The sequence below is a fragment of the Fusarium graminearum genome, chromosome 4 (genome assembly GCF_000240135.3).
Source record: "Fusarium graminearum PH-1 chromosome 4, whole genome shotgun sequence".
Classification (NCBI taxonomy): domain Eukaryota; kingdom Fungi; phylum Ascomycota; class Sordariomycetes; order Hypocreales; family Nectriaceae; genus Fusarium; species Fusarium graminearum.
This window is the reverse complement of record NC_026477.1, coordinates 1317686-1345187: the sequence shown is the minus strand read 5'-3', so window position 1 is coordinate 1345187 and position 27502 is coordinate 1317686. Positions and strand designations below refer to the sequence as shown.

The window sequence follows — 27502 nt, the reverse complement described above, 5'->3', positions numbered from 1 at the left end:
CACTAGATAAAGTTTGACTAAGATGCCTTACCCTATTGTTTTGTCTCGTCAGCCTCTACAGCTTCTACTTGGAGACCATGTCAACAAGCTGCATGTACCCCAAGCCCTTTTTGAAGAGAATAGAAAGCAATCAATTCTCGAACAGCTAAAAATGTCGATTGTTGCTCATGTTTCTATAACAATGGCGACGTTTATAACTGTTATGGTTGAACATAATAGAGATAAAAGCCGTTAAATCTAAATGGCATATAGTACATGAATATCCATGCAGTATTGATGATAGGTCTGCTAAATATCCCATCTTAGTATTGACGGCAATAACCCAGATTGTTAGCCTGCAGAAGTGTCTCAACAAATTGCCTAATTCGCAAGTCAGAGGTTATGACAGTCTGTAGCCTCGCTTATTTTAATTGGGTGACTTAAGCATCTGGCTTCCGTGGTGGGGCCGCTCCAATGCAAGGCTGCGAAAATTTCCAAAATTTTCTAGATTTCGCTAAGATCTTTACGCATCGATTTACTACCGACATATTTGCACCGAAAATCTAGACAAATACCCAGGGCTCAATCGCCTTCAAAATCAGCAGTAGCACTACTAGGCTCTGCGTTTTATCGTCTAATACACCTCTAAAATCGTCAGGTTCAGCCTGACAGCTACGCAAATATGGGAGACGCTACACAGGTGAAGGTCGTCTTCACCACTACCGAGCAAGACTTGGTACTCCCCGAGTCTAAGCAACAGCTGCTCGTTCCTGCAGGTTAGTGAACCCCCGAAACCAGTTAATTCTTATTTGGACTTATGATACTAACAATCTATAGATATCAAGCGATATGGCCTCTCTAGGATTCTCAACTCCGAGTCTATGCTGGACACATCCTCGCCCGTTCCCCTCGACTTCCTCGCCAACGGCACATTCCTCCGCACCTCTATCGAAGAGTACCTCGCGACCCACGGTCTCTCTTCTGAATCTACTCTGACTCTGCAGTACGTTCGAAGTCTGCTACCCCCGGTTTACGAGGCGAGCTTCGAGCACGACGACTGGGTCAGCGGCGTTGATGTTCTTTCAGCAACCTCACGAGCAGGTCTTTTGGCTGGCGGCGCAAACGTTCCCGAGCGAGTGGCTAGTTCTTCTTACGATGGTCTGGTGAGAATCTGGAACCCTTCTGGAGATGCGATCGCAGTGTCCCCAGCTGGCCGAGCTGGTGGTCACACCCAGCGAGCCAATGTCGTCAAGTGGATTTCGCAAAAGCAGCTCGCTTCGGCCGGTTTGGATCGCAAGGTTATTGTCTGGGACTACAGCGAGTCTGACGATGGTTTCTCTGGTAGCCTCAAGCCCAGTATGGAGTTGTGGGGTCATGAGAAGGATATCAACAGCATCGACGTCAACGGTGCCACCAAGCGTATTCTCACAGCCTCATCTGACGGCAAGGTCGGCCTTTGGACATCATCAAAACGTACAGCTCCCCAGGCTGATTCTGAGAGTCTTCCCTCTGCGCATAGCACCAAGCGAGCTAAGCTGGCGAGTGCCGCCAACACCGCTCAGCGTGGTCCTCTCGCGCTGATTTCCGTCCACGACGAGCCTGTTACTGCTGCCATCTTCCACCCCAACGATGCGACAGTTGCCTACTCAGCATCAAAAGATCACACTGTTCGTACCATCGATTTGACAACGCAGCGCGAGGTTAGCCGACTCACCACAATGCACCCACTCCTCTGCGCAACGGCGCTTCCGGGATCGTCGCTCATCGCCGCTGGTTCGTCGGCCCGACACATCACTCTTCTCGACCCTCGCGAGTCAGCTTCCAGCACTTCAGCCATGACTTTGCGTGGTCACGTCAACATGGTTGTCTCTCTGTCCGCTTCGCCCGAGAACGACTACTCGCTTGTCTCCGGCTCACACGACAGCACATGCCGTGTCTGGGATCTGCGAAGCACAAGAATGGGTAACTCGGAAGAGGGTGGCGGCAGCGTCAGTGAGCCTGTATACACCATCGGCCGAGAGTGGCTTAAGGGCAAGAAGCTTCCTCCCGCTGGTGATGGAGCCAAGGTCTTGGGCGTATCTTGGGATAAGACTTGGGGTATTGTGAGTGGTGGTGAAGATAAGAAGGTCCAGATCAACCGGGGACGGGACCTGTTCGGCTCAGGATCATAACGTATTTGGTAATATAGATAGGGATTGAAAAGCGTTTGTTGATCATATATCGGATGTTGCCATTGCTACGTATAAGTGCGTGAAGTCCACACTGGAAAGGTAGCCCATCATCGTTTCGCTCTGTAGGAATTGGAAAATGCCTTGGATGCGGCCTTACCGAAGACATACGAAAACAAGCTGAATTCGAACACGAACCATTAATCGAGATGATACAGTACTTATTTCCAATTCGATTTCTAGCCAGACCTCCGATAGGTGTACCCGGTACATTCTTGTATATTCGTATAATTGAGACATTCTATAGTTCCTCTTCTGACTCTTGGGCGGCCTCCACCAATGCTCGGAACTTATTTGAATACTGTGTCTGCGGAGAAAGGTGTACCAGCACTTCCTCCCTAAGCCTCGTCTTTTCGTATGGCAGCTTTTCGCTGGTAATAACATCCAGAATATAGGTCACAACAGTATTGGTTTTCAGAGGAGGAGTCCGTAGAAGAACTGCAATAGATTCTGGTGTAAGGCCTTCGTTGTCGTGCCAGAGGAAGTAAGCGCGTAGAGAACTCATTGTGACTCTCACAACATGCTCCTGGTTGCGGTATTGTATTGCGTGGTCTTCGGCGACGATAACACGATGATCCCTGGTGTGCACTTCTTTCGTCTCTTCTGGTGTTGCCTTTGTCGCCTTTGTCGTCTTTCTCTTCGTTGATTTCGTGGGGGTTTGCGCAAGTTCAACTTCCAATTCTTCCAATTCAGCTTCGACATCAGAAATTACCTCGGAATCGCCAGACTCTGAAGTGTCGTCGCTTTCATCAACATCATCAGCCGCCAAGAATTTGATAGGCAAGCCCTTCTCAACAAATTCAGGCCGAGGGGGGGTTGGCTGCAGTTTCAAACGTTCTTGCTCCAGGACGTGATACAATTGCAGACCAACATATGCGTCCGAAGCAGAATCTAAATAAAGAGGTCAGCCGTTATATTGGACCGAGATTGTCAGATTTGACTTACATGATATTTGTTGTTCTGATAGGGGTAGCATCCAGTTGCTTGATCGTACGTCGTTCCCCTTGAAGAGCGGGAGGCCTAGAACTTCTTGTGTCTGTGCAGCAAGATTCACCATGATCTTGTTGATCCGCTTCAACTCTCCGGACTTGGAGTATTTGACAAGCTTGAAGAGATGAGATAGCTCGAGAACTCCCCTGCTCTCAATACCAAGATTGTTCTTTAATCTCGTGCAATCGCCCTTGATACACACGCCCACCTTGGTCACGCTCTCATCTTCCATAATCTTCTTGAAGGTAGGAGCGACAAAGTCGTCTTTGGGGTAAAGGGCAACATGGAACAATGCAACGCGACTCGGACTGGCAATCTGGATAAGCGAGACGTTTACCCGGGGGTCAGTATTTCTATGCCTAATCAACCATTCCAGATCGAAGCCGATGACCTTCTCGTCTGCAAAATATCGCCGACAAACCGACTCCATAGTCTGCTTGGAGGTGCAATAGTGGACCTTGACTCTCTGCTCCTCGCCATCTTCCTGGATACGACGATACATCCTGTAAGACCAGAAGGACTCCTGGGAGCCCTGTTTGCACTTCCGCGCCGCTTCCCATTGATCGACATCAAGGGCATAGTCCAAGCTAGTCAAAGGAGGAGCAACAGTGATAGTCTCTGTCGTAATAACGTCCTGCTTCGAAGCATCAACCAGATTTCCATCTGTGTCTGTCGCAACCTGAGTTCCTTCGGAGATAGATTCGACCATTGGAAACTCTAACCGGTCTTGCTGATCAAACCATTCCGCTGCATCGCGCTCGAACTCCTCATCTTCACTGAACTCATTGATCTCGACCTCTTCGTTACGCACGACCTCGGAGCTGGAGGCAGGCGTGTGAACAAAGCGATTTATATCCAAGAAGGGATAGGGTGGCTGGTGGTCAGCCTCTGGGGAAAACCTGATACCGAATGCTGGATTCCAGAGCCGGTTCTTAATAGTTGGGGACATGTTTGATATATAATTTGTTCTTTGTACGGGCCCTTCTGTTAGGGATAATTTTTAAATAAGAGAAGGTAGGCATCCGACCTACCTAGTATAGAGCATGCGACGCGTTATTGTGGGAGAGAGCCTTGAGACACTGCCAGCAACAGACCCCCGTAGAGAAAGTCTCATTGGGGTGTGAATGAGTTGGAATGTAGCCAGCGTCGAAGAGCCATTGCGGCAAACGCCCATGACCCTGATACACTCACACTATGGGGACTCTGTTAGGCAATGGCGTCAATAAAGCGATCATTGATTATGGGCGTTTAGTGGGTGGCTTGGCTTTGGTGATAGCTTGGTGGAGGTGGAGTGTGCAAGTCTGGCTGAGTCACCAACGCGAGAGCACGTGGGGACGTACCAGTGGAGGCTCTATATTCACACCTTACCTTACCCTGGCATCCCACTTTGCGATCAAGTTGACGACTTCAGCCTAACTCGAAGAGACGAGCTCAGTTATTGGTCACCTCTACCAGAGACTATCCGTTGAATTATAATAGCAGTCTCTCAGTGAGAGCATTGTCAGACCGAAATTCTTTACCGCCAAATCTTTGTCATATAAATCCTCACAATGGCCTCCCAACTGCTACCCCTCGGTGAGTTCTGCAACCAGCGCTTGTTAGCGTATACCCTCACATACTGACTTTGTCACTTAGAGCTTATCGACAAGTGTGTCGGCTCTAGAATTTGGGTCATCATGAAGGGTGATAAGGGTAAGATGAGCGTTTGCTGTCAAGAGACGTAGTACTGATGAGCTGGCAGAATTCAGTGGAACACTCGTTGGATTCGATGACTACGTCAGTGAGTATTTTTCTTCCTAATATATTTTCGTTTATAATAATCTGTGTACAGACATGGTCCTTGAGGATGTGACTGAGTTGTATGAGCAATCCCTCACCCCTTCCTGCTCGGGCATTAACTAATCCCAACAGTGATTACTCGGGAAACCACACCAAGCTACCCAAGATTCTACTCAACGGTAACAACATTTGCATGGTACGTTATTTGCAGCTTTTATTCGGCCCCTTTGCTAATATGCTTCGTCAAGTTGATCCCCGGTGGTGAGGGCCCAGAAGGGGCTGCTTGAGATTGAGACGGATAAGTCAAAGAAACACCGCAAGCCTATTCAATCAAGACTCATGACGAGCATCATCCCCATCACGGAGTCGAAACTTCGCGCTGCCTATCTTAATATTGGTGTTGTGACATTGGCATCAAATAGGAATTAGGATCGCAGTGTGCGGCTCAGAAGAGTCCTAAGTCTTGAGTTCATTCCAGTTTACATCTGGTAAAAATAAAAAGCAGTAATCTACAGCCCCCAAACGCCGACCACCCATGGTGCCTGTTTGTTTTTAAATGATCGTGATACGATCGACTTCAAGAAAGACGATTTAGTGACCGTTCTGCATGTTGCCTTGCTCTCCGGCAGTTGTGATTCGCCTCAATTCCCACTCTCGCGTGAACTCCTGGTGCAACATCTCGAGTTGGTTAATGAGCTTTTCACAGACTGAGGTAAAAACGTCTCGAGGGGTGATGGTCCCGTCCGTCTGCACTCGGATAAAAAGCTCCGGAACGTTGGGGTGGGCAACTATGATGTGGTTAGCCTAATGAGGGACCAAAGTGACGAAGGCCATTTACTCTTGTATCCGGCCATATGAACATTGGGGTGCATCTTGAGATGCTCGGAAAGGAGGTTTCCAAGGGTGTGGTCTTCCTTCATGAGAACAAAGTCCGAGGTATTGGACATTCCTGCGTGATAGTGTGAGCGTGAGAGCACCGCAGACTTGCGACAGATAAACTTACCAGAGAAGACCTTCTCCTCGATCTTCTTCTCACCCTCTCCGAGGAGGAAGAGCTCGAAACTGTTGAGAATGTTAGCAACTACCCAAGTCGAACAGCTCGAAGTAACGCAACGGGTCGTCTTGGAGGTTGAAATGCTTGGGATTGATGCCAGCCATGGTGAACAGGATTACAGTAACCAAGCAGAAGAGGTGATGTTTTGGGGAGTTGGAAGAAGGCACTGGGCTTATGATGTTTTCTTTTGAGGAGGTTTAAATCTCATGGTGTTGTTTTGGAAGGAAATCTGCCACCTGGCCGCCAGCTGCAACTGAGCAGCAGCGAAAACCCACATGAAGACTGGTGTAAACCGCTTTTGAAGTGAGGTTTCGAATGTAAAAAACACCGAGTGCATATGTTTAATGGCAAGTCGACTGTATTGTCATTCTGAGCAGCGCTTGTTGAACAAATGAACTGTCCGCTGGGTACGTGAGAGTGGCCGATAGTCTGCGAGGATAACGGCTGGTCTTCGACAGTCTTGGAAGTACGGCATAATGCATGTAGACTGGCAAAGTCCTTGGGCCTCATATCACTTGATGAGACTATACATTCATTACCCCAAGTAAAACAGGGGTTGACCCATGAGAATCCGGATGTCTCTGTCTTGGTACTGGATTTTGTGTAGAAAAGTCGCGAGAAAAGACATGCAAAACACAAGCAAGCAAAGAAGCGGGTTTAAAAGAGTAGCCTTACCGATCAGGGGCGTTCATCTTTGGTTCTTGATAATGATGTTAAATAAATCGATATTTGGCGGTAAAGTGGCAATCGTAGCAAAAGTCCAAAATTTTTGATAGTCCGTCTTCTTTATCGTCGATTTCGCACAAGAAAATGGAGGTTGATATGGGGAATACCTAGAAAGTAGAGGTCCAAAAACGTGAAAAATAAATGTTGAGTTAAGTGATAACAAGTTGAGAACAAAGCAACGTGAAGCAGAGTCGTAACTTCCAGAGAGGCTCAAGCTTCAAGACGCGACAAAAAGGCTAATACTCGGCTAAAATAGCTGGCATCAACTCTACAGGCTGACTCTCTGTAATCCGACAGTGCATCACCCCATTAGATAATTCATGTTTCCTCCACTTCATTCACTTCGGTCTATGCATTCAAACTCAAAGTTGCCGGCTCGACAATGAGTTTCTGTTCCAATGCCGCGCATTCAGCCGTCTTTGTTGAGGCGCGCTAGTCGCCTCTCGCCGCACCTTGCAAGCCTATTACCAGCGTGCCGAGATCTAGCATCAGCTCAGAATGAACTACGATGGATAAAGAGCCATGTGGATGAAACATGGTCGCGGAGAAAATCGTGGCACCTGGATGACCTTTGTCAAAAAAGAGGGCGCGGCGTGCCTCTTCAGTATGTTCTGGGCTCGCAGCCATTTGGTGCTCTCGACATCAAGTGTAAATCAGGTGTTTTGATACCCAGACCAGAAACTGAAGCGTATACTTTCCACCTGGCAAACCTTGTCAAATCAGGACAGCTGCTAGGTCAACAAGTAAGGGAAAACGGACACGGTGTTAACCTAATCGACTTTTGCACAGGAACTGGCTGTATTCCTCTTGGCTTCTTCTCGTCCCTTCAGCATTCGGTTCAGAATATGACTGTGAGGGGAGTGGACATTTCTCCCGTGGCTCTTCGACTCGCGCAGGAAAATATTGCCCGAAATGTCGAACTTCAAAAATTGATCAAGCCAACCAGAAATAAGAGGCTTGACATCACAACGGCGAACGTCTTTAGCGACAGCGACATGCAACAGCTCGCAGTGACTCGTTGGGACATTCTTGTATCTAACCCTCCGTACATCTCGGAGGACGTCTGGCATCATGGTCGCGGACAACTCGGATACTCAGTCCGAAAATATGAACCACGTCTTGCATTAGTGCCGACTAACAACCTTCCTTGTCCGAGTGGATGCAACGCAGCGGATGTCTTTTATGCTCGGCTTTTGGACATCTCGGAGCTCTTAAAGCCGACAGTGGTACTACTCGAAATTGGCGATGAGGACCAGGCCCGTCGTGTACTGCAATTGTACTTTTCCCACCCGATTGCACAAAGCTCAAGAGTCGAGGTTTGGCGCGACTGGCCTGACTTGGAAGGGACAGAGGATCCGGAGTTCAGTGTGGTTGAAGAGTCAAAGGGTGAGAAACATCAAGTTCCAGTGAAAGGTGACGGCCGCATACGGTCTGTTTTAATTCGCAGATTGGACGAGGTTTAATGGCAACTACATTGAAGGTTATCTCCTTTATTCTACTAGTCGAGTGCCAGGCATGGGTTCTATGATACACGCATTTATTACAAGGTCTGAACAATATGGGGTCATGATGAATTGAAGACGCAAGTTGCCACAAGAACTCAGCAGTCTGAGCGAGCTGCAAATGAGAAATGAAAGTTTCTGCTTAATCTTATTTGCGCAGTGAATTTAAAAACAAAGCTGATGAAATGGAGGAATACTTTGTCAAGATTTGTTCCGTATATCTACACTAAGATCTAGAAAACATCCCTCTTTGAATATACATATGATAAGATTCATGACAAGTCTCGACCAGAAAATACACTAAAACTCGCTCGCCATGATTCTCTAGCAAACCTCGATCCAGAAGCCTTCTACTAATACACTGGATATCCAGATAAAAGGTGATGGATCCGGAGTAGGCACCAATTCATGACGTGCCTGACTATCTTCCATGAGGCGATTTATGCCCCGCCAGCCAATACCCTCCCCTCATCATGCCAGTGGACCCTGGACGTCTTTCCAACACGTGATCGTTCGTTTTTCGAGCTAAGCAACGCCTATAGACTCATCGCCAGAAGCTTCCACTTGGTGGTGTCATCCAATATATTCAATTCCTTACGTTGGCGCTGGACCCTTGAGTTTTCGCCATATACGACTGTATTTCGGTTCCAGAGATTATCCACCGGCCTGTTTGGATTAAGTCGTGCTACCATATGAGATAGTACGGCGCTTCATATACATATATCTATCTCACAACCCCCCGGCCGTTCCGCACTTGCGCCAGTCCCCATTGCCCATTATGTCGAGACTTTTACGGCAATCAAGCCAGTTCGCGCGAGTGACGAGACTGTCATCACAGCCTGCACTACGGTTATGTGCACGACCATCAATCATCGCCCGATCGAATCCTGCAAAGACATCCGCCGCATTCGCCATCCGAGCCAGGACATATTCCTCGCAACCCCCACCTTCCGGCCAAGATCCCCGGTCAAACCCAGACAGAGACAACGAACATGGCAGCAAGCCTTTAAATCAAAAGAAGGCAGATGATGGAGTCGAGGGAGGCAAATCTGAGGCACCGAAGACGCCACCTCTGCCGGACGGTTGGATTCACTTGAGCAAGGAAGAAATTGCCCATCTTGAAGAATTCACATCTAGACTCCCAGAGGCTCAAAGGCCAGTGGCGAAAGATATCCTTCAGAAGCTCCAGGTTGTTGGCGCACCCTCCGAGACCCGCGACCTCCTCCAAAAGCTACGACAGAACGGCAACCTCTCAATTCTGGACAAGGGACGATTGATGCGCTGTGTGTACCAGGTTACTGAACGAATCATCGATCTAGAGGAGAACCAGGGCCAGGATGGTCAATTCTCGTCGTTCCGTATGGACCAGGAATCCACGTCCCAGGATGGCAAGAACGGAGCCGATAAGTCGAAGCAGCAGCAACAGAAGGGTGGCAAGCAGCCCAAGAACGAGCGCAGCGGCTGGCTTGAGGCCGTTCAGACCGGTATCGCCATCGGTGTCACTGTCTGGATTGCTGAGCTTTTCGCCAACCCATTCTCTGAGAAGGAGATTACTTGGCAAGAATTCCGAAAGGCTTTCCTAGACAAGGGTCTGGTCCAGAAGCTTGTGGTTGTCAATGGCTCCCAAGTCCGCGTTGAACTTCACCCCTCTGCTGGGGCTACTGGTGAGAATGGACAGACCGGGAAGAGGAGCTACGTGTTCACCATCGGATCCGTCGAGTCGTTCGAGCGAAAGTTGGAGAATGCTCAAGATGAGCTCGGCATCCCATCAGCTGAAAGAATACCTGTCAGCTACGAGGCCGGTGGTAGTACTGTCGGTAACCTCCTTCTCGCGTTTGGCCCCACCCTTCTCTTTATTGGTTTGATCCTGTGGACTCAACGGTCAATGGGAGGACGAGGTGGTGCTGGCGGAGGCATGTTCAACTTTGGCAAGAGCAAGGCAAAGAAGTTTAACGCTGAAAGTGCTGTGAAGGTCAAATTTGCAGATGTTGCTGGCCTCGAGGAGGCAAAGACTGAGATTATGGAGTTTGTGAGCTTCTTGAAGCAGCCTGAGAAGTTTGAAAAGCTAGGTGCCAAGATCCCACGAGGTGCTATTTTGGCTGGGCCCCCCGGTACTGGTAAGACGTTGCTTGCCAAGGCCACGGCAGGTGAGTCTGGAGTACCCTTCTTCAGTGTGAGCGGTTCCGAATTCGTTGAGATGTTTGTCGGTGTTGGACCTTCGCGTGTACGAGATCTGTTCGCCGAGGGCCGTAAGAACGCCCCTTGCATCATCTTTATCGACGAGATTGATGCCATTGGTCGCGCGCGACAAGAGAGCGGCAAGGGTTTTGGCGGTAACGACGAACGTGAAGCGACGCTGAACCAGATTCTTACGGAAATGGATGGCTTCAACACTCGAGAACAGGTGGTCGTCCTTGCTGGTACTAACCGAGCGGATATGCTGGACAAGGCTCTGATGCGACCTGGACGATTCGATCGACACATCTTCATCGATCGACCTACAATGAAGGGTCGTCAGGAGATCTTCAAGGTCTACTTGAACAAGATTGTAACCAACGAAGACCAAGAATACCTTGTTGGTCGTCTGGCGACTCTCACTCCTGGCTTCTCTGGTGCCGACATTGCCAATGTCGTTAACGAGGCTGCTCTGATTGGTACGTCTTTATGCAAACGATTATATTATTTCTTTACTAACATATTGCAGCTGCTCGTGGCAATGCCGACGATGTCAAGATGGACCACTTTGAGCGAGCCATTGAGCGAGTGATTGGGGGTCTAGAGCGCAAGTCCCTTGTTCTCAAGCCTGAGGAGAAGAAGACTGTCGCCTACCATGAAGCCGGGCACGCTATTTGCGGATGGTTCTTGGAGCATGCTGACCCGCTGCTCAAGGTCTCTATTATCCCCCGTGGCCAGGGTGCTTTGGGTTATGCTCAATACCTGCCTCAAGACGCCTACCTGATGAACACTAACCAGCTCATGGACCGAATGGCCATGACCATGGGTGGTCGTGTGTCTGAGGAGCTTCACTTCCCCACTGTGACGACAGGCGCCAGTGATGACTTCAAGAAGGTTTCCCAGATGGCACGAAACATGGTGACTCAATGGGGTATGTCTGAGATAGTGGGCCCTGTGCATTTTGAGAACGACCCCAACCGCATGCAAAAGCCATTTGCCGAGTCCACAGCCCAGCAGATCGATTTGGAGGTTTCTCGAATTGTGGAGGAGGCCTACAAGCGCTGCAAGGATCTCTTGACAGAGAAGAAGAATGAGGTTGGCCTCATTGCTCAGGAGCTGCTCAAGAAGGAGGTTCTCGTCCGAGACGACATGGTTCGCATCTTGGGCAAGCGACCTTTCGGCGACAACGAGGATTTCGAGAAGTACTTCGGCGGCTCCAAGCCGGAGAGCACCCCTCCTCCCTTCCCTGAGGAGACCGACTCGCCTAATGAGCCCCCTACCCCATCCCCAGCTTTTAAGAAGGTCGAATAAGCTCGAAACATAAGTTGTCCGGGCGCTTTATTAGAGAGAGCCGTCAGCGCAGCATGACCAGTAGTTGTTGGTCACACACACTGCTGCCAGGAACCTGTAGGAGGAGGAATTCTAGGAGACCTTGAGGCAGTGCGAGGATTGGCCGTGGCAGCGATTTGATGCATTCGAGCGAGGCTAATCTCGGAGCCAAGGATATTGGTCATGAGACAGTACGGCAATTCGTGGTGGTGGGGAGATGAGGAGGAGGACAACGACGACACAGACTTGGAGCGATCGCAGCAAAGCGCGAAGAAAAAGCGGCACTCAACTCTACCAGACACTTGATCAATTCCTTTGGAAATGTTTCTTTTTTAATGCATTCTCAGCAAACCCTTCACAACAACATCTATCCGCATGAGACACCCATCATTATTACCCTCGTCATGTTGGGGGCCTGTACGGTGATGCAGGCCTTGTACCAACTGTGTAACACTGTACTTTAGGTGATAGAACTGTAAAAAAGAATATTTGATGACTGAATTGATTGATGAAGAAAAAGTGTGACTTTGAAAAAGGGTCTTGGCATCTGTATGCTTTTATGTATATGGCTTCACTTGGATGTTAGGACAAGCAACGTGTAGTTAGCTTCATAAACGGGAACTAGAAAAACAAATAGAAAGAAAGAACAAAGTGACGATCCCGAGGTGATTGCGTACAATTGTAGAACCGTGCATTAGTAGGTAGTATTGCGCTTGTCAGCTCATCTCATCAGTCAATCAACAACATGAAGGCATCGGGGAGTCGGAGCCACAGAGCTGGTTCACATAGTTAGAAGCTCCAACGCTGATTGGTCTAGAAAGTTCCCATGGGCCAACCGTAAGAAATCGGAGGCTCTGCTCCTGTCAAGCCAACAAAACGTCGCAGTCGTTTGTGGTTGAAAAGGGTAATAAACTTTGGGCTTTTTGGCGGTTGACAAGGATAAGGACTGGGGGCACAGGGTCTAGGTCAATTGTCAAGTCCGATACCCCTGTTGATGACGATCCGAGTCATGTTGGAAACTTAGACGACATATTTTCCCTACCTAGGGACAGATCATCATGTATTTTTTTAAGGGTCTGTCTATACCGCCAAGTGGTGGTGTTGTTTAGTAAACATTGAGTCAGACTATGAAAAAAGACTAGATTTATTCTTTTTTCTTTCTTGTTAAACTTGACTTGTACCCGTGTACCCGGATATAATTATCCATCATGGCTGTATGCACATCATTTATCTGCTCATATTTTGATTGGTTGCTAAAGTGTCAAGATTGCATCACTTTACTGCGATAGGTACAGTTTCAATCAGTCAGTACCTTACTATAGGTAGATATGCAGCAGGCTTACATCACAGAAGGGAAAAAAAGTACCCGAAAGAAACAACAAAATTAAGTGACATTTTTCTAGTTCTAGGGCACTTTTCTCGGATACATACAAGCGGTGCTCTATCTTTCTCTTTTTCTCGTACGGGATGATTAGTTAAACACCTCTTCCTATCGATTGTCTGGGTTACATTTTGCAGACTTTGCTCCTCTCAGACTTGCAGTAGCACTCAGACTATCTACCAACAGTCAATGATGCTTGTTGAATCTTGGGTAAGCAGCGTTTGACAGGGATGTTGTCACTACCTACTTACCGAGTGGAGTACAGTATCCTTCTCTTTCTTCTTTCTCCGGGCAGGACCCAGGCTAAAGGATAGACATACATATATGCTGCCCGGGCAGTCTAAGTTGAAGGACCCTTGTACTGCATCTCAGCAGTGAACTGGACACTTGACCAGTTTATCAACTCTGCTATATATACGTAAACTCGGGTCGGGTCCTTCACATTCCCCGACCACTATCAATCCATCTCGGAGTTAAAAGTCCCTTTTCTCGACAGCCACAACGCTTGCTTTTCTATTAACTTGCCTTTATCATCCAAGGAAGATCATTACCGATGGCCTCGGCCCCAGCAGGGCACGAAAGAGCCCACAGTCATGATATGGCTTCACCGCAGCCAAAGAGAGAATCATGGTGGAAGATTCACCTCTTCCGAGGCATGATCAAGGATATTCGTCGAAGACTCCCATACTACGTGAGCGACTGGACCGACGCTTGGGATTATCGAGTCGTCCCTGCCACTATCTACATGTACTTCGCCAAGTGAGTCTCTACGTCCGTCATCCTTTGACAATCTCCTGTCATCCCCTAAGAGGTCTACAAGTTCGAGGCCTACACACAATAATTGGATGGTCACACATACTAACCCGTTCGTCTTAAAGCATCTTGCCTGCATTGGCGTTCTCCCTCGACATGTTCCAAAAGACAGGCTCAAACTATGGCGTCAACGAGGTTCTTCTTTCGTCTGTCCTAGGATCAGTCGTATTCTCCCTCTTTGCTGCTCAGCCACTAGTTATTGTGGGCGTGACGGGTAATTTAACCTCTGTCCAACTGCAAAACATCAACTATCTAACTACTCCATCACAGGTCCCATCACCGTCTTCAACTAGTAAGGCTCACATACAAACGATTATAAGTGGAAACTAATGTCCTTCAAGCACCGTTTATGATATCATGAAGCCTACAGGGGTCAACTACATTGGCTTCATGTGTTGGATTGGCATGTGAGTAACTATTTATTCTCGTGATATAGAAGCCGCACTGACGAAATCAGATGGTCACTCATCCTTCACTGGATTCTCGCCATAACAAACTCTTGCAATTGGCTTCGATGGGTCACGCGCTTCCCCTGCGATATCTTTGGCTTCTACGTCGCCTTCATCTACCTCCAGAAAGGAATTCAAGTCCTCGAGCACCTTGGCAGAGGACAAGAGTTCTACCTGTCCATCGTCGCAGCCCTACTCGTTTTTATGGTTGCATATATCTGCGGCGAACTCGGCGGTAGCAGTCTCTTCCGACACCCTTTGCGCGTCTTCCTCAAGGACTATGGCACGCCTTTAACCATTATCTTCTTCACAGGCTTTGTTCACTTCGGTCGTATGCAAGAGGTCCAACTTGAAGTTTTACCAACAGGTATCGCTTTTGAACCGACCAGTGACCGAGACTGGCTCGTCAACTTTTGGGATTTGAGCGTGGGGGAGATCTTTCTAGCGCTGCCTTTTGCAGTTCTTTTGACCATCCTCTTTTGGTTCGACCATAATGGTAAGTCCAATGATGCGTATATATCGGAATTCTATGATTAACAAGAGCAGTTTCTTCACTGATCGCACAAGGTAGCGAATTCCCTCTTCGTAAACCCGCTGGTTTCCACTGGGATATCTTCCTCCTTGGCTTGACAACCGGTGTTGCGGGCATTCTCGGCCTGCCATTTCCCAACGGGCTTATTCCTCAAGCTCCATTCCATACCGAGTCCCTCTGCGTCACCAAAGCTGTCAAGGAGGATGACTCGGATGGCAACCCAAGAGATGGGGGCTACTCCTTTGAAGCCACACATGTCGTCGAGCAACGTGTTTCCAATATTGCTCAAGGTCTTCTCACCCTGGGTACCATGACCGGTCCTCTTCTCGTGGTGCTCCATCTTATCCCCCATGGAGTCCTCGCAGGTCTATTCTTTATAATGGGTATTCAGGCTCTCGAGGGCAACGGTATCACTGCAAAACTTATCTTCCTAGCTCGTGACCGTGCTCTCACACCTGCTTCTAGCCCCTTACTTCGAATCCGCCGACGCGCAGCTATCTGGTACTTCGTCCTCATCGAACTCGTCAGCTTTGGCGCCACTTTCGCTATCACTCAGACCGTCGCTGCTGTAGGCTTTCCAGTTTTCATCTTTGCGCTCATCCCCATCCGCGCTATTATTCTTCCTTATATCTTTTCTATTGAGGAACTCTCTCTTCTCGACGAACCTACAGCTTCCGACTTCATCATGGAAGGCATCGGTGGATCTTGGGGTGGCAAGGATGAAGAGAAACCCGCTTCGCAACAGAGCGACTCTCACGGACGACTGGACTACCACGATAGTGTACTTGCACATCCCGGAGCGCCGAGGAAGAGTCAGGAGAACCTCGCCGAGCTAGGACGGGTACAGTCTGGACGAAGCACGGGAACCAGAAGAAGGAGTTTGGAGAGACGACCGCAAAGACATTCAGACGTATAGACAAGTCCACGCATTGCCACGTACACGGAAGGCAGGCTGACTACATGAGAATTTCGGAGGATATACCATTATTTTTGATCGCATAGCACCAGTGAGGGAGAGAACGAAGATATTAGATACATATAGATGTATACACCAAACTGTGCAAATAAAACACTTCGAAATTGGCAGTTTCGATTATCAGAAGCTGAGAGAATATTAGCAGCACACCATGATTTGGTCACAGAAACTAGGATTGATGGACAAGTAACATTCAGATAAATTCTATTTTCCCAAGAAAGCCTGATGGTATCGTTAATTAATTCAACCCTATGCAATGCCCTCCGCATGTATGCTACACACAACACAAGCCGCTCAAACGCCATTGTCTCCCTCAACAATGCTATCCCTACTCGTCATCCGAGTCATCCTCGAACGGACCCCGTCTTTGGGGACGAGGTCTTCGGGAAACAACAGGTACTTCATCCTCATCTTCATCCTCACCCGCCTTGTTGTTGTCCATCCCACCCATTTGTTGGTCCTCGCCAGGCTGCGTTTTTTCCTCACTAATACGTCTCCTCTTTCGACTCTCGCCATCGCTGCCATCTGGCAACGTTTGTTCTATCTCTTCATCCTCATCCTCTACAAGAGTGCCATTCATTGCCCTGCGAATAAAGTCTATACCAGCGTCATTCTCGCTGTTGTTGTCATCGTCTTCGTCTTCATCTTCTTCTTCTTCGTCGTCCGTACTGGCAGTGGAGTCATCTTCGCTACTTGATTCGCTTTCAGCAGCTGTACGCTTTCTCGGCATCTTTTTCGCAGGCTTCTGTGCCGCAGCGATTCCCTCAGCAAGTAACTTGACTGGTGCACGTTTTGCCTGCTCGCGTTCTTTAGCGAAGAAAGCTTCATCGGCCTCCGAGTCGGTTTCGTCGTCCTCCCTTCTGACATATTTTGATGATTTGTAACTCAATGCTTTTTCCTTCTTGTTACTGCGCATTTCCTTACGCCTTGCTTTCTTCTCCTCTTCGGTGAGTTTTTTACGGGGTTTTCTTTTCTTGGGTGACTTCTTGGGCTGGTTATCGTCGTCGATGACTTTACGCACTGTAGGGCCGCCGGCCTCGAACATTCCGCCATCGTCAGAGCTTTCGCCGTCGTCATCGAAGACTGCCTTTTGACGTGGAACGGTTTTGCGTTTTAGCTGGTGCTCTGCGAGAACGCCCTCCTCAAATGTCGGCGGGCTGAACTCGGCTTGGTTGATATAATGGAGGGCATCTTGGAGGACATCTGCCGACACTTCTGAAGATATAATCCATACTGATTCAAGCGTCTCATCCGCAGCTGAGCCTAGTAGTTTTATTCCAACAAGGTTCATCAGAAGTCGCATATGGGAGTTCTTGAACATGGCAGTCCGGCGGTCCTTGTCATCCGGACGAACAACTGAGTTTTGTTAGTGAATGATACATCTTGAGATTGAATAAACTTACAAAAGGTGGGGGGCAACTTCGGTCCAGACTCTACTGGTTGTTGTTCTGGATCCTCTTCCGGGTCCTCTCGCGGAGGTTCAATCGACGCCATTGCCTCTTCGGCAGCCGCAAAGGCTCGACGTTCGCTCTCAGCCTCGCTAAGAGTCTTCTTGATCCAAGCAATATGGCCTGCTTGGTTCTTGTCCAGCATAGCACCCACCACGATGGCAATTTGACGGTCCAACTCTTCGGTGTTCTTGAAAGCCAACTCAGCTCCAGGCTTGGCCTTGTTGACTGTGGAGACGGTCTGTCGTTCATAACCGTACTCGAGAAAGAAAGCGGTGCTCCCTGCCTTGCTGAAGAGCATCTCTACGAGAAGTTCGGGGCGTTGCTCAAGCTTTTTGAAGCATTTTCGGAGGATTTGCTTCACTAGCTCTTCCCACTCCTTGAACATACTAGAAGACTTGTCAAGCGCAGCCTGACCCTGGATCATGTTGTAAAAGAGGTGGATGATGTCGACACGAAACAACATGATACTAGCTTCCGACTTGAATGCTACTCGGTAGAAGTATCGGTGGGCTCTTTTCAGTTGTGCATCGGACAGATCGCGGTAGTACTTCGTAAAGGCAACAAATGTGTCAACCACACTTTGCGGTGTAAAACGGTTGGCAAAACGAGCGAAATCGAACTTGCGTTCTTTGGTACTCTTCTCAGCAGACTCGGCATCATTGTCTGAGCCGTCGTTCTCTTCATTATCATTTTCCACGCCTACAGCATCTTGTGCTGCCTTCTTCTTCCGTCTGGTACGCTGCCGCGAGCGAACTTGCATGTCAATATTCTGTTTGGAGTACGATTCGAGGATACGGAGAAAGTGATGTACGAGTTCCGTAGCAGCGTCGAGGTACTGGAAGCCCTGGTCTTTGTAATTTCTGATGATGTTGGCGATTGCGTCGTGAGTTGCTTCTTCGTAGAAGAGACGACTGAGCACGTTCTCGGCGATCTCCTCATCGTCTTCATTACCCGAAGCAGACATTTCATGGACAGTAAGAAGTATTTGGGTGAAGCATCGCATGATAGCCGTTAATTCATTCCAGTCCTTCATCTCAATTGACTCGTGGAGGGCCTTCGTAAGAGTGATGAACATTTCCTGGTCAAGGACACCCGCAATAAGGTTGAAACTGCTGACATCCTCGCTTATGTTCTTTCCGGACTGCTTGTTTGCCTTTCGTCTCATACGCTCGGCTTCAAGAAACCAAGAAACCACGTAGAAGAATTGGCGACGATGGTAGGGCATTACATGTGACGCTTCTCGGTCAATTGTCTTGCGGACATGTTGGAAAAGAGGGTTAAACCCTGAGTCGAGGAAGTCCTCCACGAACGATCGTAGCTGGCCGTAGGCACGAGAGTCCAACTTGGGTGGTAGTCCGAAATCCTTGTCATCCTTGGTGGCCTTTCTTGGGCGACGAGGAGGTCTATGGGTCTTTGAACTATCCATCTTCTGGTTTCTTAGCGAAGCATCAGCCAGCGCATCCTGCCCTGAAAGCGACGACATCTTGCCGTCCTCTCGCTTCACCCAAATCATTGTACCGAATCGGTTGTGACGAGTGGGACCCTTTCGGTTGTACGCCTTCAACATAGATTCTTCCTTGCTCATCATGCTGGCTAGTTCTCCGGTGCTGGCCTTGTTAAGCTGTTGCTCGTTCATGAAAAGCCTTTCCGTGTCCACTCGCTTCACCAAGTGGTATATAATCTCCACGACAGTTGTGTCCTCAGTTCGAAAATCGTCTCCCATATTGGAAGCAAGGGTCAGGAGCACGTGAAAGATGTCCTGGTATGAGAATGCATCGATAGTAGCAGATCGGGATACCAGGAACCCGTCTGTGTGGTTTTTAACACCGGGTGGAAGCTCTATCATGGCAACGTTCCGAAGAAAGAACAAGATAAGCTTAATGATGCCTGAATCGCGTTGTGTTCGATCGCCGATTGGAACTGCCATGGAAGGCAGGGCCACTCGTATGGCTGTATGAAGTATGCGAGCTCCGTCGAAGTTGATGATGGCTTGCTTGTATTTGACCTGTGCCATCTGCAAGACGGGCATGTGTCGATGATGGTTGACCGTCATTTGTTCTTTATCTTTCTCCATGGGCCAGGTAAGGGGAACCATGAGTTCGAAGCATGCAAGGGCCATTCTGGCTTTGAACTTGCTGTCCGTAGCGTTTTCGGGCCATGTCGCAAGAATAGGGAGCAAGTCACCCGCGACTAGGTTCCCGTCATAGATGCATCGCGCAACGTCCATGCGGTTCGTCTTTTCGTCGTAGAAACGTATCCATCGTTTGAGATCACGGAGTACCTCAAAGGCGTCGTCTCCGAGTTCGTAATGCCCGTCATCGACACTGAGACCTCCAAGCTGTAATTGAATTGTAAGAACGTTTACTTTCTGAGCGTTGAGTTTTGGGGGGGAACTTACTGCAGAGACAAGACTGATTATGTGTGCTCGCACCTCGGGGTGCACAATATCTGTTGACCCATCTTCTAACTCCATGATTGCGTATCAATAATAGCAACAGACAGTTCCTTGTCTGTCTATTCACATGTCGTGGGGGTTGTGCTGCCTCGACAACAGAGAAAACAAGCAGTCCCACCACTACGTACTTTCCTGCCGCGCTTGGACGCGTCTTGGAAGACGTGTTTAATCAACGCGAGATGGGAAAAGAGCTGATAAGATAAGGGATATCTTTCGGCAATGGATAGGACGAACCGCCGGCTCGGAGCCGAGGTTACCCGTAATGTGATGGCATGAGCCGTTCTACTAACATCTCCATGGGGAACTTATTAAAAATGAGTAGCCTCTAATCGAATCTTGTCTATTATTTCTCTAAATATCTCTTCAATTATTTAAAAATGGCTGCCTCAATTATTCGAATGCGCTCCTTAGCAGCTTCGCGCCAAGTGCGTTGCTTCAGCTCTTCACCTCGCCAATATGCTGCGGCAGAAGTCAAGAAGCTTGGTGTCATCGGCGCTGGTCAGATGGTGAGTTGCATGTGAAAGACACTATTCATATCAAGTTTACTAACAAACACCTCCGTAGGGACTGGGTATTGCTCTCGTTGCGGCTCAGAGGGCACAGGTTCCTGTTACCTTGATTGATACAACAGACAAGGCTCTGGAAAAGGGCATTGCCTTTGCAGAGAAACTCCTAGCAAAGGATGTCTCCAAGTCAAGAATCACACAGGAGCAGGCTGACAAGGCACGCTCTCTCCTCTCAACCAGCACCAAAATGGAGGATCTCTCGTCTGCAGACATGGTCATTGAGGCTATTCCTGAGCTGCCCAAACTCAAGTTCGACATATTCAGCAAGCTGGCTCAGATCTGCCCCAAGCATGCTATTCTTGCCACAAACACCTCCTCCATCTCCATCACTCGCATCGCCGCTGCAACTACCACAGACCCTACCGACACTTCTGCCTCATCCCGTGTCGTATCTACTCACTTCATGAACCCCGTCCCTGTGCAAAAGGGCGTCGAGATCATCAGTGGTCTACAGACCAGCCAGGACACGCTTGATACTGCTATTGAGTTCTGTAAGCGCATGGGCAAGATTACTTCCGTGTCCGCAGACTCCCCTGGCTTCCTCGCCAACCGAATCCTTATGCCTTACATTAACGAAGCCATTATCTGCCTCGAGACCAATGTTGGAGATCGCGACTCTATCGATGCCATCATGAAGAACGGCACAAACGTTCCCATGGGTCCTCTCCAGCTCGCTGACTTTATCGGTCTCGACACATGTCTTTCCATCATGAAGGTTCTGTACGAAGAGACTGCCGATTCCAAGTACAGGCCGAGTGTTTTGCTCAAGAACATGGTCAGCGCTGGATGGTATGGAAAGAAGAGCGGCAAGGGCTTCTACGACTATTAAGCTAGAATATGATGTGTTATCTCTGAGTAGTGGTAATCAGATTGGTAGTAACTAACACTGATATCTTACCCTACACTAAGGTTGACGGAAGAAACCAAAAGTAAAAAACAATTAAACGACTCGATCACTTAATTTAGTCTAAATTAAAATTTATCAATAACGTTATTAAACGATGTGATATGTAACGGCTGTCTACCTAATTGCCGGCATATTGTTTGGTGTCTTAGAACATGCAATCTTAACACAAATTGCCAACATTCAAGCTCTCAACCGATATACTTGCTAACTTCCACGATGTCCTTTCCCACCTATAGCCCCAGACTGAACACAACTCTGAGTTGAGCCTCGAAGCGTATCCTTCTTCACCGCTTGTATTGGTATAGTGGAACATGTGGTCCTTGCTGAAGATGTCTATATCGATCGACCAAGCTCCCTATGAAACTCGCACCAACGGGCTGGTGTCTCACCTTATCGTATACTACAGTACACTACGCTGGAAATAGATTGGAAATAATCCCAGGACTATCTCCTCTCCCTGTTACTATGCAGCTTGTTGTAGTCATGTGGCTAAAAAGCCGAGGTTAAGTGCCGGATGCACGACGAGGAACATGATTTCTTTGAGCGCCCGCATCTCCATGTTTTTAAACTCAAGTGAAGAGTGACAAGACGTTTAAGTGGTGTAATAATATAAGCGGAAGCGGCTCAAAATTGCCTTGAAGTTTATTGCTCTGACATGAGTAGTTGCCGCTGTCGATCGGCGATGGTTTCTGAAGAGCAAGGTAGATCTACTTTACTCAGCCATTATCCTTAGAGGATTTCATCTACCAAGTCAGTTGACTGATGTGGAGGAAACAATCCGAACTCTCGTTTTAGTATTGAATATTAATTAACTGATTACTTTGTACACCGCACTCTAGCTGCCGTATAAACAGACCAAGCAAGGTCCACAAGGCGACGAGGCTAAAAGATCAAAGCTTGAAACAAAGCCAAAGTCACATCATCTAACCGCGCCAATATTTTTAAAGCCTGAAACCGCCCGTTCGTATGTGCTCGGTCATGTTTTTATAGCCTCACTGCCCTCTCTGGTTTGTTTTGTTTTGTATCACAACTCTATCCACCGCTCTGGTGCTGTAGCTTGAGTGGGTAACTGGTCTGGTCTCTAAGCTTTCGTCCCCATTCTGGTAAATCAATCGCCGCCGGTTCTCCTGGGGGTACTCCTAGTCCGAGACTACATCTTCGGGATGACCGACGATCGTCTATCTTGTTCATCAGCATGTAGATGAAACCACATACAGTTAGTGTTGTCGAACCAGATAGAAAGACGAGGATGGGACGAGACGTCTGATCCCTACAGGCCGAGAGAGGAGCATGGATCTTTTGATCAACAAGCGCGAGTCTCTTTTTATGCTCCATATCAAACATTTAGAGATGTAACGTTGGGCTTTGTATGATCCTCAAGTGATCCAGTCGATCTTCATGAGGTGAGAGAGGAGGCAGCAAGACTCAGTCATATGTTATCGCGTCAAGAACCCGCTTGAGAAAAGCTTGCGAGTTACAGATTCTCACAGTTACAGAGATCCGTATCAACTCCAATGAGGACAACTCGGCCTTGGCGGCAAAAGAAAGTTATGAGACAGATCACAGATACTCACATCGCTGTGGATGCAGGGCTAGCCCTGGGGCAGCTCTGGCAAGGACAGGCCTGATATGTATGTGTATCTTGTTGCCCACAATGTATGATTTGGCCTGCATCACTAGAGGACTAGAAATCCTGATACAATGGTGTGCGGGACGTTTGTTATGTTTTCTTTTTCCTGCCTGCCGAGAGTCGATTCTCCGACAGAATGAATGGAGAATGCACCGCTGACCCGTTCCTCCATTTGAGATGACATAGTGAATCAAGACGAAAGGCCATTGTTGTGCTTGGACAGTTGCGTCTCGACAGGTTTCGAATGATGTGCCTTGCAGATGTTGGTGAGAGACATATAAAAGTCACTGTACTAGACTTGCCCTAGTATTCACTATACAGCGTATGTGTCTTCTCGTATCTGGTATGAAGACGATAGCTATTAATCTACCGGAACTTGTAAGATCGGATCCCTATGGTCAAAGGGAATTCGCACTGACCGCAGGGCCTGTCTGTAAGAGATCAGACCCTACGGACCGGGACGGCAGGCGTTGCAACGTCAATAACAACAACAATCCCGCTACTTTCAGGAACTGGGATAGAATTTAAATCTGCCTTGCCCATACTAGACGTCAATCTATATGTTAATTTAGATTCTTCTTGTAAGTTTTGCGCACTACGTACGTATAGTACTGCAGTCTGATCGCGCAGGGACCGTATATTGTCGTTGGTCGGATGCCACTATACACTTCCTAGAATGTGATTCTCCATATTAAATAGAAACCCTGGTCAACCTAGAGTCGCACCTTTGACATATCAGAAGTGAAAAAGGAATAAGCAACAAGAAAAGTAGAGAAAAAGGAAACAAACAAAAGAAAAGAAAATCATGTGCGTCAGAAGTTGGCAGTGGATATAGAAAGTATATTTATTTACCAATCGAATCCTGCTCTGGATTCGGAAGCACATAAATACTACTCTTCTTTCCTTAAAACCTCGGGCAGACATTCGCGTATCGGGAATTGACAGGGTAGGTCATAGTAAGAAACGATGAACTCGCCATTGGTAACCTGATTAACTTATTGAGGGATCGCTGAACAAGGTTGAAACGTCAATCAAGAACTGTCAACTCAATGATGGATACGACTGGTTGGTCAGATGCCTAGGGTCGTGTGTCATGTGGGTTGCAGGATACGAGAGCGACAAGATCCGGCATGGAGAAATAGGGACGCATGTACGGATGTGTAGGATAATATGCCGTCTGTCAGGCTGCCAGAGGAGACGGGAACCAGGGCTAGTTAGTGGGTGATCGATATGGGGCTGTTGGTGGGCCAGAGTAACATTCTCACTCCAGATGAAAATACATGAACCTTGATGCACGGAGTGTACATATGTCAGCATTTCAGAATTGGTTAATACAGAAAGCATGAAGAGAGGCCTGTGTGATTCTCACTCAGTGTAAGCAGCTGTAAGATTGATGTGATGTAACTCAAGTGCTCATATGTAGGGAAGACCTACCCTGTCAGCCTGTATACTGAGCTGTGATGAAGAAGCACGCGCCGTGGATGTCATCGACAGCCTTTGGATTTGCGTCCCGCTGCACAGAATAAGAATAGGTTGCGAAGTTCCGTTGCCAGATCAGGGAATTGAGACGAATAAGAACAAGGGCGCGACATTATAACCGGGATAAAGTTCTGGAAGGAAAGAAATCAATATTACAGCCCCGGTCAATATGTCAGTGAGACCCACGGCGAGCACGACGTAGCAGATCAAGCAAAGGCTATAACGTTCGATAGCACATCTGTAGCTGGGTAGTAGCCGTTGGGAATCGATTTGAAGGCGGGTATCTGTGCATTGTGGCCGCTGTTCACATCGTTTGTTCGTCATCCATAGCATAGCCTGTTTGTTCTGTTCTCTGACCCTTTCTGTTTCTGATTCAACAAAGCTCATATGGACGTTGGTATGTTGAAAGAGCTAAAGGTCTCGATGAGTCGAGAAAGAATAAGACAGCGCCCACTTGAAAGTGTCAGTCGATGATCGATCATTTCCTCAGATCGTGGATCATCATCCCACAAGAAGTTCTCGGACAGTCGTTCTCGATCTCCAGAAACGGGTAGAGCGATTGAAGGCCATGGGTTTGTGTTGGAGAGCGAGCCATTCGCAAGGAGGTGGGGGTGACGGTCCTGAAATCTGGGGACCAGAGGGGCGTGCCTGTAACAAACGTCTCTCTGCGTAGCAAAGTGTAAAGTACGCAGTTGCTGTACGTGAATTGCCGTCTGTAGATGGCAATCAAATATGGGCTGATTTTATACGACAGGCACCACCATACTGAGTCCTTCATCATGACACCCTAGGCCTCACAATTGACCCGCCCCCTAGAAATGGCATCTCAAGAATCTTGAAATTCCCACAAGCACATGTTTGGCAAAGGGTTTGTTCACGAGCCCCTTCATTCTTCAAATCAGAGTTTGGCATGTACATCTGCGAGTGGATGCATCAAGCCGACTGGATACCGTGCGAACGGGAATGGTGTTCCGGCAAGGACGAAGGTTTCTCGATGCCGAGTAAGGAACATTGCTTTAAGCAATTGTGCTCGCCACCCAACAATCATCATTCGCTACTGATGAAGCTTGTACCCTGGCTCGGTTGGCGGCAGAGAGCTGTACCATTATGCACTCGAAATAGTCGGGCTGCATGTGTTGTCCTCAGCGGTTGCATAGCGAGATAGTAGCTTGTACCATGGTTTCTCATATCGACTGGTCTAGCTGTGGTACAAGTGAGCATTTCCCGCCTTAGCAGTATAACAATTGAGAAAGAGCTTTCAATGACGTATCGTGGTCCATGTTTCGATCTAGCTGTCATTTCACCAACAATATTTGCGGTCAGAATGGGGAATGTTAAGACTCTCCTGTGGTCGAAACCCGCTGGTGAAATTAAAGACCCTCCATACATCCCTCATCTCCTAGCTGAAGGTTATCTTAGCCCAAGAACGTGAGACATATGACAACATTGTGGATTTTGGTGTAGATGGAGGTAGTGGGAGTTTGTTTGGGGTTGGACGATACATACATAGGCAGTATATCCAAAAAGATTCAGTGTTGACCATTGAGTTAACCCTTATGAGAGATGTCGAGATTCAGTTTGTAGAAACAAATCCGAAGCAATAGTTACAGTACCTGGCACTGAGAAAGAAAGGTGGATGCTGGAAACACGGTTAAAGTCTTTTGGTTTTCCAGTTGGTAATGACAACAGGCTCTGTTCAGTCTCCCATCAAAGTTGTTTCTTTTCTTCACCCCCTTTTTCTTATTCTTATTGAGACGAAACATGGATGCTGGAAGTAAAATAAAAATCTCCGTGTTGGATTGTCTTGAGAAAAGGGAACGGGCCATTGCAAGTTGCTACGTAGCATCAACGATGAAGCTTCTCCGATCACGCCGGCAAAGCGCTAGTTCATCACGGATGGATGTGCTGAAGCCCAGGCCCAGGCAAAGGATGAAACGTCTAGATTCGGGCTTGCCAGGTTGTGGCCAACCCCTGATCCTGGCTGTACCGCCACCCGTTAATAGTTTCGCATTAGATGGGGTGCGTGCTGTCTGTCGTCGCCCGTCAGAGGAGGCCGTAATTTTGCGTGTTGTACTCTACGTGAGAATAATTGGGAATAAGAAGAGGCTGCTAGTGAACGAACCGCCTATAGTGCCTACATCAAGACACTCAACTTGAGGCTCTGCTGCAACTGCCAAAACAGAATGGAGCGGCTACAAAACTTAGTAGCCATTCATTGTCAGGCAGGAACGAAACAGGAAACCCACCTGGCTGCTAAACTTAGATTGGAAGGGATGCATTGCCTAAAAGCAGGAACAACTCAATGACCGGCAATTGGCTGTTTGACCTCCCCTTTGTGCATAGTAGGTGATTACGCTGGGAAGGAAGGTTTAGTGCGCAGCTACTGCATGCAGTACCGTCGCTGGTTGGTGGCACTTTCCAACGTAGCTACGCCACCAAATCTTCAACCAAGCAATGTCCACTAAAGATTCATCAATGCAAGCAACCGGCTACTCGACCAACGGGCAGTGATAACAATTGCCAATTATGCTTTTGATTGATACGTGGGTAGGTTGCTGGATTGATGAGGGCTTTGACGTTCAAGGACGCATGTACTAATATAATCACATAGGCAAGGGACTACTATCATCACGAGCCACCTCTCTCTTGGTCAAGAATAGCTGCTGTCGCTGCGCGCTGTTTTTCCGACGGAAAATTAAGGTTGAATCATCGTGAAGTGGGAGTTGATTTCCTGCTTGTTTCATCGTGCATTGACCTTCGAGATACATAATGTTAACACGAACCTCGACAAAACACCACGCCCAGGGTTTCCCTTTGAGCTTTGGGTGATCCAAAGGGCGCATCGTCCATCCCCAGAAATAGAACTGGATGTATCTCTCGACGGGTTTCCCATGCTTCAAAAAAAGGCTGAAGCCTTTATCTGCGACATCGTGATGTTAATGTCACCCAGTTTGACCTTACGCCTTCGCCACGCATATCGACAGTCCCTATTCTGTGCTGATGCGTATGTACAGTACTCCGCCGCAGCATGTCTCTGTACGGGGGATTAGTCCAGGGTTATCCTTGGATATTTCAAGTGCCGCATAGCAAAAGTCCTGACT

General features: G+C 48.1%; 10 protein-coding genes across 10 annotated transcripts; 7 read left to right on the top strand and 3 right to left on the bottom strand.

The window, feature by feature from the left end:
- Nucleotides 1–661: 661 nt before the first annotated feature.
- FGSG_06821 (uncharacterized protein) lies at nucleotides 662–2197 on the top strand (the record flags this gene model as incomplete). The annotated part of the gene is made up of 2 exons (XM_011328173.1): nucleotides 662–755; nucleotides 817–2197. The coding sequence occupies 2 exons, from the start codon at nucleotides 662–664 to the stop codon at nucleotides 2148–2150; spliced, it is 1428 nt and encodes a 475-aa protein (XP_011326475.1). The 3' UTR covers nucleotides 2151–2197.
- A 251-nt stretch (nucleotides 2198–2448) lies between these two features.
- On the bottom strand, nucleotides 2449–4235 carry FGSG_06820 (uncharacterized protein; the record flags this gene model as incomplete). Its single annotated transcript, XM_011328172.1, has 3 exons — nucleotides 4229–4235; nucleotides 3153–4165; nucleotides 2449–3098 (listed from the first exon to the last, which is right to left on the bottom strand). Exons 2-3 carry the CDS (start codon nucleotides 4144–4146, stop codon nucleotides 2449–2451), a joined length of 1644 nt encoding a protein of 547 aa, XP_011326474.1. The 5' UTR covers nucleotides 4147–4165; nucleotides 4229–4235.
- Nucleotides 4236–4747: 512 nt separating this feature from the next.
- FGSG_06819 (uncharacterized protein) lies at nucleotides 4748–5263 on the top strand (the record flags this gene model as incomplete). Its single annotated transcript, XM_011328171.1, has 6 exons — nucleotides 4748–4772; nucleotides 4833–4900; nucleotides 4932–4977; nucleotides 5029–5056; nucleotides 5109–5172; nucleotides 5225–5263. The coding sequence occupies 6 exons, from the start codon at nucleotides 4748–4750 to the stop codon at nucleotides 5261–5263; spliced, it is 270 nt and encodes an 89-aa protein (XP_011326473.1).
- A 304-nt stretch (nucleotides 5264–5567) lies between these two features.
- FGSG_06818 (uncharacterized protein) lies at nucleotides 5568–6134 on the bottom strand (the record flags this gene model as incomplete). The annotated part of the gene is made up of 4 exons (XM_011328170.1): nucleotides 5568–5764; nucleotides 5815–5925; nucleotides 5980–6038; nucleotides 6073–6134. 4 exons carry the CDS (start codon nucleotides 6132–6134, stop codon nucleotides 5568–5570), a joined length of 429 nt encoding a protein of 142 aa, XP_011326472.1.
- A 1144-nt stretch (nucleotides 6135–7278) lies between these two features.
- On the top strand, nucleotides 7279–8348 carry FGSG_06817 (uncharacterized protein; the record flags this gene model as incomplete). Its single annotated transcript, XM_011328169.1, has 2 exons — nucleotides 7279–7360; nucleotides 7435–8348. The coding sequence occupies 2 exons, from the start codon at nucleotides 7279–7281 to the stop codon at nucleotides 8217–8219; spliced, it is 867 nt and encodes a 288-aa protein (XP_011326471.1). The 3' UTR covers nucleotides 8220–8348.
- A 688-nt stretch (nucleotides 8349–9036) lies between these two features.
- Nucleotides 9037–11744, top strand: FGSG_06816 (uncharacterized protein; the record flags this gene model as incomplete). The annotated part of the gene is made up of 2 exons (XM_011328168.1): nucleotides 9037–10912; nucleotides 10963–11744. The coding sequence occupies 2 exons, from the start codon at nucleotides 9037–9039 to the stop codon at nucleotides 11742–11744; spliced, it is 2658 nt and encodes an 885-aa protein (XP_011326470.1).
- Nucleotides 11745–13696: 1952 nt separating this feature from the next.
- Nucleotides 13697–16045, top strand: FGSG_06815 (uncharacterized protein; the record flags this gene model as incomplete). The annotated part of the gene is made up of 6 exons (XM_011328167.1): nucleotides 13697–13902; nucleotides 14022–14170; nucleotides 14227–14248; nucleotides 14298–14363; nucleotides 14393–14901; nucleotides 14973–16045. The coding sequence occupies 6 exons, from the start codon at nucleotides 13697–13699 to the stop codon at nucleotides 15851–15853; spliced, it is 1833 nt and encodes a 610-aa protein (XP_011326469.1). The 3' UTR covers nucleotides 15854–16045.
- A 196-nt stretch (nucleotides 16046–16241) lies between these two features.
- On the bottom strand, nucleotides 16242–19837 carry FGSG_06814 (uncharacterized protein; the record flags this gene model as incomplete). The annotated part of the gene is made up of 3 exons (XM_011328166.1): nucleotides 16242–17269; nucleotides 17317–19702; nucleotides 19763–19837. The coding sequence occupies 3 exons, from the start codon at nucleotides 19835–19837 to the stop codon at nucleotides 16242–16244; spliced, it is 3489 nt and encodes a 1162-aa protein (XP_011326468.1).
- Nucleotides 19838–20174: 337 nt separating this feature from the next.
- Nucleotides 20175–21255, top strand: FGSG_06813 (uncharacterized protein). Its single transcript, XM_011328165.1, has 2 exons — nucleotides 20175–20325; nucleotides 20384–21255. Exons 1-2 carry the CDS (start codon nucleotides 20197–20199, stop codon nucleotides 21212–21214), a joined length of 960 nt encoding a protein of 319 aa, XP_011326467.1. The 5' UTR covers nucleotides 20175–20196; the 3' UTR covers nucleotides 21215–21255.
- Nucleotides 21256–25311: 4056 nt separating this feature from the next.
- On the top strand, nucleotides 25312–26005 carry FGSG_12993 (uncharacterized protein; the record flags this gene model as incomplete). The annotated part of the gene is made up of 3 exons (XM_011328164.1): nucleotides 25312–25402; nucleotides 25604–25829; nucleotides 25912–26005. The coding sequence occupies 3 exons, from the start codon at nucleotides 25312–25314 to the stop codon at nucleotides 26003–26005; spliced, it is 411 nt and encodes a 136-aa protein (XP_011326466.1).
- Between the last annotated feature and the right edge of the window lie 1497 nt (nucleotides 26006–27502).

What these genes read in the sequence shown, in the direction of transcription:
- FGSG_06813 (XM_011328165.1), top strand. Translation starts at nt 20,197, where the DNA reads ATGGCTGCCTCAATTATTCGAATGCGCTCCTTAGCAGCTTCGCGCCAA. An exon ending in TCATCGGCGCTGGTCAGATG is followed by an intron (nt 20,326 to 20,383) that starts GTGAGTTGCATG and finishes ACACCTCCGTAG; the next exon opens with GGACTGGGTATTGCTCTCGT.